General features: G+C 43.9%; 1 protein-coding gene across 1 annotated transcript; it reads right to left on the bottom strand.

The window, feature by feature from the left end:
* Positions 1-500: 500 nt before the first annotated feature.
* On the bottom strand, positions 501-7,261 carry Areg (amphiregulin). Its single transcript, XM_021163929.2, has 5 exons — positions 7,201-7,261; positions 5,958-6,185; positions 3,424-3,625; positions 2,732-2,893; positions 501-594 (listed from the first exon to the last, which is right to left on the bottom strand). The coding sequence occupies exons 1-5, from the start codon at positions 7,259-7,261 to the stop codon at positions 501-503; spliced, it is 747 nt and encodes a 248-aa protein (XP_021019588.1).
* Positions 7,262-12,328: the final 5,067 nt, after the last annotated feature.

Below are 12,328 nucleotides of genomic sequence, written 5' to 3'. Positions count from 1 at the left end.
CCAGGCCATTTCTGTTTCTAAAATGACCTCTTCGCATCTCACTATTGCCAATCTTTCCTCATAATCCCTTTTCCAGCGTCCTAAGTTTATCCTGGCTTATAAGGCCATTTTGGGTGCATGGCCTTTCTAGCTCCTAAGTGGGTTCCACTGATTCTCCTGTTTATGGAATATTCTCCCCACCCCAACCCCGCCCCAAACCATCCGTTCCTCTCTTATGGCTCCTATATGACTTTCCTCAACACTTTGATGCCTTATTGTTCCTCCATCTGTTAAGAGTTATGTTTTGAGAACAGGACTAGAATTTGCCACATCTTTTCCCTGTACAAGACTGAAAATCTTACTCGAAGAATAACATTTCCCTAAAACAGCTATCCGTGTGCACTCAGAATTAAGACTAGATACTTCTTTTGCCTTGAGATAAGTGTTTTTGTTTTTGTTTTCAAAATTATAGCATCTAACTGAGAAATGAAGTTTAAAGGCCAAACCTGCATTGTCCTCAGCTAGGCAATGACGTGCACAGTCCCATTTTCTTGTCGAAGCCTCCTTCTTTCTTCCGTTTCTCCTTCATATTCCCTGAGGTATCGTTTCCAAAGGCTGTGCAGAACACAGAATTCCACAGTTAGCAAGACCTACCCATCTGTTCAATGGGGATATTCATGACTATGGGGACTTTCCTCCTGTGACTTCTTATAACAAACTCTGTATTTTGGTTTGTTACACTAAACCAAAATTAAGCCTAACTGTAAAATCTTGCCAATATTCTTTTTCAGGAGGACATTGATGCTGCCACTATATAAACATATCTCTAAACACTGGAAACTATAACTATGTATTAAAAGTGAAAATATTCATACAGTGTAAAACTGGAATGTCTTTTGTCATTGTTCCTGAAGGATTAAGCATGGGAAGCGATGGTGTGTGGTAGAAGCATCCCTCACATATAAACACATTTATATGAATGGATTTGATTTCTACTAAAGGATTTTAAATTATTAGTGTTTAAAAATTGTTTGCAAAACAACTTGTGTTTTGTGTATTTTCAGATCTAGAGGTTTCCCTCTAATTTTATTGATTGCTGCAGTAGATTTAAAAACCCCATAGTTTACATTTTGAGGGATGATGTATATTACTTTCAGTGAATCCTGCATGAATCCATCACATATTACCATTATATCCCAAAGAACTTTGCTAATATTAAAGAATAATATTCACTTCTATTATGAAAAAAACATCAGTAATTGTGGCCTAAGATTAGTGTTGATTATATTTTGAATATAATAAAAATTTGAGAGAAAACAGAGGGTGAGGGAATTACTTCTTAAAAGTGAGAGAATTGAGCTGGGATCCCAGATCACTGAGAGGCCAAGACAGGGAGATCAACATTCAGGGAGAGCTTGAGCAACTTGGATCCTGTCCCCAAAAGTAAAAACCGCTAAAGATGTAGCTCAGCTGATGCGTACTTGACCAACCTGTGTGAAGTTCAGTTCCTAACACTGCCACAAAGAAAACAGGATGGCAACATAAAACAATAGTCATTCCACACCCTCCCAAGGGAATCAGAGCTGAATTAAAAGCTGAATAAGCCACAAGTTATATCACTGTAAAACACCTTTAGCTCACAATTTCTTCTATGTCAAATAAGAACAATTTATAGAGGCTTTTGCCTTTCTGAAATGTATTTGCATACCTGGCTTGAGGCGCTAGAAGAAATTCCAGGTGTGCAAAACAAATTTAAGCTGCACACCTAATGTCTTGTGCATAACAAAACAGCTCTTATGTGCCATTTTATCACCTTCTGATTTGAATTTAAGATAACAATAAACAATAGCAGGAGATAACTCCTGTATCCTGAAGAACAGCCGTGATGGATAGTATACACAATCCAGTCGTTAAAGTAATTTACTGAAACCTAAAATTAGAATAATGAATCCACTGCTTTTCCCAAGCCCGAGTAGCAGTGAGTCATCCCAGAACCATGTGGGCCCTCCTCCAGCTTCCCCTATCCAGTGACTTCTATCTGACAGACAATGCCATCCTCATGTACCCATCTGTGCCTGTGACCTAGAACAGTGGAGTGTGGGCATTCTTTGGTCCTGAAGCGAGGCGTGAGATCTGCCGTTGCGCAGGGAAGATGCTGTGGGAGGACCACAGTAACAGAGGTTGTCATTGCTGCCTACGCCATGCCATTGGGAGGAAATGTTTCGCTTTGTTTCTCAATACGTTCCCACACTATGGTACCCGATAAGGACAAAAATAGGTCCCAACTGTAAGCCAGTGAGCACCATGGCATGGAATTACAAGCAAGAATGGTGCCTTGTACTGTGAGAAGTCACAGGTCTTTCCTTGGCTGCTCATTTTGAAGACCTTTGTTTGTTTTCCTTTTATGCCAAAGAAGTATATTTGGTGCTGTGAGCTTAGTGTGACCCTAGTTAGCTTCTCGCAAGCTTTATGCTTACATTTAAAAATATACACAGATGATACTAGGGCATTTCTGAGTGTCAGAAATCACCATCATCAAAAATGATAATCAAAATATCAATTTTTAAGCTAAAGACATCCTAATTCTGAAAGGTGGCTTTGTATTTCATTTCAGTGGTAGTCAAAGGAATGCAAAGTTTGATTCTATTCTGCTCAGGGATCACTTGCCACAAAATAACTCATGTAAAATATGACTGTAGAGTCTGATAGGAATACTGACAAGAGTTCAGGTCTTAGGCTGTGAGGTACTTACTGCACTGTGATAACGATGCCGATGCCAATAGCTGCGAGGATGACGGCAGAGACAAAGATAGTGACAGCTACTACTGCAATCTTGGATAGGTCCTTGTCATCCTCGCTGTGAGTCTTCATGGATTTTTCTCCACACCGTTCACCAAAGTAATCTTGATGACAACTGTAGCATCATATTTCATAAATACAGGTGTTGAAAAGGTTCTCTGCATCTCAAATATACTACCTAATGATATGGTCACTTAAGTGAACATAGAAAGGGCACGCCATTGTCTATTCTGCAAAGTCGCGAAACATAGAATACATTCTAGCTAAAGGTCTTTAAGAACAAGTTGTGATTAGTTTGGGTGTGGGTGGGATATTCCCAGAAGACACCGTGACTCATGCTTCTTGTTCTTTTAGGACCAAGCGATGACTTTGACTCCTGGTGTCACAGTTAATACGTTCCTCTATCATTCCGTTTAGTTTTAGTGGGCTGAGAGGGTTTGGGGACATTAGAACAACATAAAAGGTTGTGTGGTAAACACTTGAAGGTTTTTTTAAGGCTTAAAATATATGTACGGGCACATATATGTACATTGCATACATATATTATTTATAATGTTGGCTCATGAAATCCTTGGTTTACACACTGGAAAATTGAATAGTTTCTATAGATGGGGATTTCAGGTATGGTGTAGGAAACAAACCTACTTGCACGTCACCACCTCCAGGTTCTCGATGTATCTGCATTCGCCATGAATGCAAAAGTTCTGAAACTTGGCAGTGCATGGATTCTTTTTCTTCTTATTCCTTCTGCCTTTTCCATTTTTGCCTCCCTTTTTCTTCCTTTTGGGTTTTTCTGTAGACTTTTCTCCTTCTGTCTTGTTTTTCTTGGGCTTAATCACCTGTTCAACTGCAGAGAAAGGAAGTTTGACAAAGTAAGATTAAATTTATTACTGCCCACATTCTCTTTTTGTCTTCAAACTGATTTGGGATACGTGAGACCCAGAAATCACAGCACTGAGAGCTACTTTGGCCTCATTATTTAAAGCAACACACACATGATAAACCTGCACAGAATAGCTCTGTCGGGCAGTGCATAGTAACCTCTGTTGCATGCCACTTGAATTCTTTTACCTAGGTATGCCTGTAGTTAGATGTACTGGACCTCAAATGACATAGAGGTAAATACGTAGTTCAGTGAAGACAAGACTCATATTCTAGGACAAGCAGCTGGAACCCACATTTCAGCTTGTTTTGTTTGCTTGTTTTTCCATTCTATCATTTTCTTTTGAAGAAGGACAATGCCATTAAGATTGTGGTGTGAGACAAATCTGATTTTACTTGCCCACACATGTCTCAGGCTCACTGTCTTAAGCTGGAAGTTAGTGGGTACCGCTTGAGGTGGTAGAAAGCTGGAAAGAATTTATTATTATTATTATTATTATTTTATTATTATTATTATTAACAACAATGACAAATACCTTCCAGCAGGGTGGGGGGCTCGCTGTTGTGTTCAATCTATTTAAAATAGCATTGAAATATTTGTCCCTGATGCCTCGGAGTGTCACCTCAACTTATCAGCTCTGGAGTCTTAGGACTACAAAAGGTGTGGCTAATTACATGCTAAAGGCAGGGAAGGGAAGGTGCATTTTGTTGTGCTGGTCCTTGACTAGAAGTATATGACAAAGCATTTAGCAAACAGAGACCCCGAGAAGGGAAAACACCACTAGTCCCAAAGGGTTTGCAAGCACCCATAGCACAGAACACAAGAGACGTGTTAATAGAAGGCTTACAGGGGTGTCAAAGGCAGGGCCTCTGTCTTAAGAAAAGGATAACTATTAGGAATGTTTTAGGAGTTGACTTTAAGAGAATTAACAAAAGCTAAATTAGAAGTATTGTTAAATAGGTGGCCATGCAGTGTTTCGACAGAAAAGTTAGAGTAAGCCCTCTAGGGGAATTGTCTTAAATGAATTATCACTACATTTTATCAGGTAGATTAGAAGTCTAAGCCAAATAATAGTCACTGTGCTGAAGTGTTGCGACAGACAAGACACCTCTGGGTATTTAAGCAAACAGCCTTCCAAAAGAGCTCCAGCAACTGTCTCAGCTTTGTATGTGTGTCACCGCAGTTCTAGGTGCTAGCGGCTTGCTCGCTCCAGAAGTTGACCTCCAGAACTGTTAGTAACTTAACATGCCTTTAACAGGCTGCTGGATACCTTGATGGTCCAACCTAATCCCCTTTCCTACTACAAATATGAAAAAAAAATTGAAAATAAAAAAATGAGTGAGAAGCAAGGTATTGTCCTAGATTGCTCACTGAGGTTTATCCCTGTCTCCGCCCCTGTCCCTCCTTCATTCCTCCTCCTCTCTGGGAGACTCCAATGGGGGAGGAGAAGGAGGAGTCCTCGTCAGAGAAGCTGCTAGGGAAGTCTTAAGAGACCTTAATGAACTCTGAAATCACCTTGCCCTGCCTCCAAGATCTGACTTATCAATGGCCTCTTCTTCTCTCCAAATGACAAAGTAAAATGAAAGTGGTGAGCTTTTATTTCTCAAAAAAAACAGAAAGAAAAAAAAAGGTATTTTTAAAAAACATCTGTCTGATAGGAGAAAACAAAACAAAACAAAACAAAAAAAAAAAACAAACAAAAAACAAACCAAAAAACAGCCACACCAGGGATCAGTAGTTTGGATAAAAATAAAATCCATGCATACATCTTTAACATTTCTAGGGCTCCTCATTATTCCTTCGACCCCTTATTTGTGTTAGAATGCAGTTATTTTAAGTCAGGTAGTGTGGGGGAGGGGACACAAATGTTGAGCTACAAGGCTCATAGGAATGGTTAATGACGACTTATGCTCCCAGAATGGAGGTCATGTAGCATATTGGGAAAGACCACCACCCCAGAAGTCAAACAGATTGAGGTTCTGAATCTGACTCAGTTGCTTGTTCCCATAGGAGAGAAAGGGGGTAGGGGACGGCACACAAACTTTCTGAGCTTCAATTCTTGTGTAAAATGAGCACAGTTATGTCTACGTACCAGAGTTGCAAACATTAAACATGCACATAAGGTTTTGATGAATGCCTTGGACTTTCAGGATGCAACCTCCACGTGGCTCTGAGGACTCACAATAGCCACGCCTACAAAGCCTTTAGAAAACTGAGTCATCTCCCTTCTGAAGCCACTTTGCAGAGGTAAAACCTGCATCTCACAGGCAACGCTTTCCTTGTGCCCTCCACTCACCTCTGACTGAATCATCTATAATATAGCCGGATATTTGTGGTTCATTATCATACTCCTCTGAGTAGTCGTAGTCCCCTGTGGAGAGTTCACTGCCAGAAGGCATTTCGCTTATGGTGGAGACCTCTCTTCCCACAGAAAGCTCAAGTCCACCGGCACTGTGGTCCCCAAAAAGCGATTCGCCTTTCCTGGAGCTGGGGTCATTGAGCTCCAAGGCAGCTGCATAATGGTCTGCAGGGATAGAGAGAATAAGAAGAGATGAGTCGGATACTTCTGTCTCAGTAAGTGAACATTGCTGTGTAGACATGTGTGTCTCCTCATATCAAATCAGTTACTGCACGTGTGCTATTGGGTGTTGGGGTTTGTTTTTTGTTTGTTTTGTTTTGTTTGACTGAGTCGCTCATAGAAGCAACTTCACAGTCTGCCAAGAAGCAAACTCAGCTGCCCAAATTACTGAGTTTCTTTTATCTGGGTTTTCTTTTCCAGATCGCCTACATTAATTTCCACAATTGGATAAGTCCTGCCAAGGCAATGCCCCAGAATCACGTAACCCGCAATGTCTAAATGGCCTACACCCTTCGGGTCTAACTTGGATGCGCTTTTCCAAAGCTTTCCTGCCGTCTTTTGACGGGTACTGACTGATACATTTTAACTCTTGTTTACAGCCATTGAATCTGTACATAAGATGCAAAAGGTAGTGCCAATAGTGGCAAAGAGCAACGGTTTTCACCATCTTTATCTATTATTATCATACAGAGAAAAGGTTCAGCGCTGGGTAACCCCTTTCGGGAGTCCTGAGCTTCAGTCCTTGATTTCATTTTGATTCTATTTTATTTTTTTAATATCAAAACAGCATCTGGCAGCGTTGCTTTCAACCTCTGAACACTTTGAGTCTGCTTTGGGGAGGGAAAAATAAAATCACTAGACAGAAGAATGGAAACAGAAGGCAAAGAGCCCTCCTTCAAATCCTCCTGGATTAACTACTTTTGTAGAAACTACTTCACCTGCCTGGACCTCGGTTTCCTTAGTTATCAAAGAAAAGGGTGGGCTAAAATGACCTCTTAGGTTTCCATCAGCTGGTCCTTGGGTCATGCTAGAGACTTCGTCTGCTTCTCTCACCTTCCTAGCATGAGCAATTTCAGGGATGTGAGCTAAGGGGATCTGCTCCCTGGCTGGACAAATTTGGGGAATGTCAAGAGGCAGCAGCATTCAAGGGGCAACAACCTGAGAGGCGGCGGATGCTCACCTGAGCCTAAGACCAGCAGCGACAGCACTGAGAGCGCCAGCGGTAGCAGCGGAGTTCTCATTGGTTCCACCGGCCGGCGGCGTCCGGGTTTCTGCGGCAACACGACAGCGGCTCCGGGTGGCGGGAGCAGCAGAACCACGGAGCAGCGGGCGAGCACCGGCGCAGGGAAGCCCAGCCCGCCGGGCTCCAGGCGGCTGGAGCGGCCAGCGTCTCGGGCTCGGCTGGAGATGTCCGGGCGGTGGCCGCGGGTCAGAAGGGAGCGAAGCGAGCGGGATCCAGGGTGCAGAGAGCACCTGCTGCTTTATAGACCCGTTGGAGCCACCGCCCGTGACGTCACGGTCCAGCCCTGGGTGGAGGCGGGAGGTTACAACTCCAAAACCCAGCTGACGCGCGGGAGGAAGTGGGGATCGAGCCCTGATTACGCGGGGAGAAACTTTCCCACTCGCGTTGTGTTTTAAGTTGGAGTGGTGCTGAGGAGCTGACAGCCCAAAGAAACCCTCTGCATATACATTAACAGGACAGCAGGCCGGGACGTTAAGTACCAAAGTCCCATTTTAGGATGTATGTGGAGCTTTAAAAGCAACTCTGGCTTAGAGATGTTAGCCCGAAGACTTTGAGGAGGATAAACGAAGTGATAAAGGACTCCTAATAACCTAGTTATCAATCAGACACCCTCCCTGCGGCCTTCCTCTCTGCAGTATTTGCTGGTTTTTCTACTCAAATTAGACGCTTAAGGTTTTAGCTGGGCGTGGTCAGACAGTGGCACTTAGGAGACTGAAGTAGAGGTTACAGGGAGAAGTTAACCGGAGCTGTATCATGAGACCAATAATACGTTACTGGGGATAAGTGTGCTCCCCCATTTTACAAACCAATAAAAGACAGATGTAAAAAGCAGAGAGAATGAATTAACTCAAATACACATCATGTAGATTTGATTCAAATTAGTTTGTCACTGAAATCTGCCTCTTGCCGCTCTGATAAAGAGATTGAGGGCTAAACTGACCTTTAAGAAGAGGGTTGCTGGGCAGAAGAAAGTTTCATAGAAAAGGAAAGTTGTCAAGATGATTTAGGTGTTCAAATTGGAAGAATCCAGGGAGGCCCTCATTTCCAGCCTGAGAGAGCCCTAATGGGGACACATCTGCAACTCCAGCACCCAGGCTAGAGGATCTTGACTTCCAGGCCCACCCAGGCAACAGAGCAAATGTGAGGAGCTATTTGGGCTAGCAGAAAGACTGGAGAGAGAGAGAGAGAGAGAGAGAGAGAGAGAGAGAGAGAGAGAGAGAGAGAGAGAGAGAGAGGGAGGGAGGGAGGGAGGGAGGGGAGGGGAGGGGAGGGGAGGGGAGGGGAGGGGAGGGGAGGGGAGGGGAGGGGAGGGGAGGGGAGGGGAGGGGAGGGGAGGGGAGGGGAGGGAAAACAAACCCTAACCAATCAGGAGTGGGGGGTTAGGAGCATATTTAGCTGCAAAGGAAGTAAGGGCAGTTACTTCCAGGAACTCTCCTGCTCTAGTAGCTCAGAAATAGATTTCTCTTGGCTTAAAGAAAACAAGTCACACTTTCTCTAAGCCGTTTTCCTGCCCTGATTTCCATGAGCCTCCCTGACTGAGCTCCTCCAATCAGCCTTTTCAGGACTATTGGTTTTAAACTCTTAGAACAAAAACATAGGCTTTTGGAGAGGAGATACAGAAAAGTTCTGAACTGTGCCTTCACTTCTATTCAGTGTTTGGTGAAGGACTACTTTGTGTAAACTGCGCTTTACTTTTGTGTGGGAAATCACCAAGAGGGAGATTCAGTGAGCAGCACCTTGTTTGTTGAGAGCCCAGTCGTGTGGGCCACATATGATTAAGTAAATCTACTAAATCAGATAAAAGGGATTGGTTCACAGTACGCTGAGAAAGGAGGCTGTAGTTTAATTTGGCCTGTAGGTATCACAGACAGCCCTGTGCGGGAAGGGGAAAAGGCCCTGGGAGGCCTTCTGAGAAGGAAGTTTGGATAGAAAGAAGGTACGATTTAGGGTGGCCACTAATGGGGATGAAAGATGCTCCCCATCCGTTCTGGAGTGGAAAGAGACCCTGTCCATTCTGCCCTTTCTGCTGCTGCTTCTGCTGCCAGCGCCTCCTCCTCCTCTTTTTCTTCTTCTAGATGAGGTGTCTGCAATTGAGGATGATGTAGTCTTGCCCACAGAGCTCAGGCAGTCTGCTTACAGGGCTACATACATTTCAAGTCTCACAGGTTTCATTTTTGTTGTTGTTGCTGGCCTAGCTCTGTTCCATTCTATTCTATTCTTGTTTTCTTACACTCCTTTAAACGGAATTTTTAATTTTCAATGAGCCACTAAATGTCGTTTTTATTTACAAGGCACAATAACTTGACTTTGCTTAGAATGCAGCTAGATCTTTACATCCTATTTTCTTAATTATCCCTTTTCTTACATTTATCATTACTTTATTTCCTGTGAATAGGTGTTTTGTCTGCATCTCTATTTGTGTACCACATCTGTGCCTGGGACTTGTGCCTAGTGCCTACAGAGGCCAAAAGAGAGTATTGAATCCCCTGGAACTGGGAATACAGACCGTTGTAAGCTGCCATGTGGGTGGTGGGGGTTGTGTATGGGTCCTCTGCAAGAGCAGTCAGTGTTCCAGCCCCTTACTAGGATCTATACAGGGTTTGGATATTTGTCATCAGAACCAACTTGCTTTCTGTTTGAAGTGAAAGTTGGCTGTTTCCATGAGAATTCCTTTGTCACTTCTAACTTAAAATCTGGGAAGGGAGCATTTACATGTGTGCCACATAACCTAGTCACAGGACATGATAGTTTACATGTGTGCCACATAACCTAGTCACAGGACACGATAGTTTACATGTGTGCCACATAACCTAGTCACAGGACAGGATAGTTTACATGTGTGCCACATAACCTAGTCACAGGACAGGATAGTTTACATGTGTGCCACATAACCTAGTCACAGGACAGGATAGTTTACATGTGTGCCACATAACCTAGTCACAGGACAGGATAGTTTAGTTCCTGGAGTAAGTCGAAGTTTACATACATAAATTCTACTACATGTTAAATTACATAGGATTTTAAGACCCAATCTTCTCCTCTGAAAACAGGTGATGTGTTTATAAAAAGATAAAGAGAATGGGGGTTATGTTCTATGGCAGTGTGTGGTAAGGTATGGGGGAAGGGGATGTTCAGTGGGCACATGCCAAGGCATCCCTTCTCCCTGAGGGACCAGCCACATGATGGTATAGTATAGAATAGAGTTTATTCAGGGCATGGGAGGGGAGTTAAGAGGGTAGCAGAAGCAGAGTAAGGAGGGGAGGGGAGGGGAGGGGAGGGGAGTTAAGAGGGTAGCAGAAGCAGAGTAAGGAGGGGAGGGGAGGGGAGGGGAGGGGAGGGGAGGGGAGGGGAGGGGAGGGGAGGGGAGGGGAGGGGAGGGGAGGGGAGGGGAGGGGAGGGAAGGGAAGGGAAGGGAAGGGAAGGGAAGGGAAGGGAAGGGAAGGGAAGAGAAGAGAAGAGAAGAGAAGAGAAGAGAAGAGAAGAGAAGAGAAGAGAAGAGAAGAGAAGAGAAGAGAAGAGAAGAGAAGAGAAGAGAAAGAGAAGCCAGCCATGAGCACCTGGAGAGAGATGGGGGAATGGGAGGGGGGAAGGGAAGAACAAGGGAGCAAGAGACCAAGAGAGCAAGAAAGGAACAAGAGATCAAGAGATCCAGGAGGAGGGAGCAAGCAGCTCCTTTTATAGTGGGCCAGGCCCACCTGGGTATTGCCAGGCAACTGTGGCAATATGTGGAACATACCTGGCTGTTGTCAGGTAACTTGAAGTGGAGTTTAGACAAAATGCTAACAACAGGAATAAAACATCAAGTTTTTGTTAAGCAGATACATGGCAGCAAATATACAATCGGGCAGGATAAACATGAGCGTTTAGTGCAGGCTATCCTTGATGTTATGATGGTTACAGCAAAAGCACACTGAAGATCAGAGCTTCACACAGGGCGTGCAAAGTAAGCACCTTCAGAATTGTCAGTGAGTGACCTTTGCACTACTTCCCATATTTGGGGCAGTTTATGATGCACCAGAGCGCATCCGTGGTGTCACACCAGCATCACACACAGCGGCCACTGATGTGTCATACATTCTGGAACATAGCATGAGTGGGAAACCAACCCTATGTAAATGTCGGACTTGACATTCTGCAAAGTAGGCTGAGAAACTCAGGACTGACGTCAACAAATTCGAGTGAAGTAGTTCTCTAGGTCCTGCCGTTTCCTTTAAGTTATGTGATGTTTAAGAACAGTCAGTTGGGAGGGGGGCGCAGGGAGCAGGGGCAGTTGCTCCTAACCAACCAGTCCCATTAGTGTTCACTGTCTGAATCCCAGTGCAGATGGACTGAAAGAAGTCCACTTTGATTCTGCTGAATGATGCCCTATCTGGTGTGCTTGCCCATAGAGTGATGCCCGGTTTGTACAGAGAGGGCTCAGTATTATTCTTATGGGTCACCACAAGAGATGACCACAATTCTCCAACATAAAACATTTCATATGATAAACTCCTTAGCTCCACCTAGATCTTCTTCAATTTTTCTCTTTTGGCCTTGAAGTTTATTCAGGCCAAAGACTATGCCATTTCTGTTTCCTTGAAGTAAAGAACTACTTGCCTGAACTTTGTAGCTCATCTTAACATGTAAGTAAAGTTAAACTGTCTTCATCGTGCTTTTGAAAAATCAAAGACTAGAAAGTGGGAGTTTTTCAGTGAAACATGTAATTTGATAAAACAGAAACAACAACCACAACAAAGTAGAATACACAAATATCTACGGGGTCCAAATTCTGAGGATTGGACAAAAGCCAGCGTTTCTCAGGAATCAATAAAGCCAGTTCTCTTCTACCGAAAAAGTTCCCTTATCACCAAGGGACAAAGGTTTATCTGTGGTGGCTATTAGCATACCAAAGTGCATGCTGGCCTGCAGGCTCCCCTAGAACATCACAAGTGCCTGATGCACTTTTCAAAGTCCATGCTGGTATTCAGGATCCTTTCAGTTCTGGTCTCTGTGCCCCTTGTCCTAAACTTCTCCCCTCAGAAGTGCCCCTACGCCCTGCTTCTCACACTTCCTGTAACCCTGCAAT

This window comes from Mus caroli, unplaced genomic scaffold, assembly GCF_978045245.1.
Source record: "Mus caroli unplaced genomic scaffold, Mus_caroli_1 scaffold_4, whole genome shotgun sequence".
NCBI lineage: Eukaryota > Metazoa > Chordata > Mammalia > Rodentia > Muridae > Mus > Mus caroli.
Note: the sequence above shows the minus strand (reverse complement) of the source record. Positions and strands in the feature narration are given on the sequence as shown.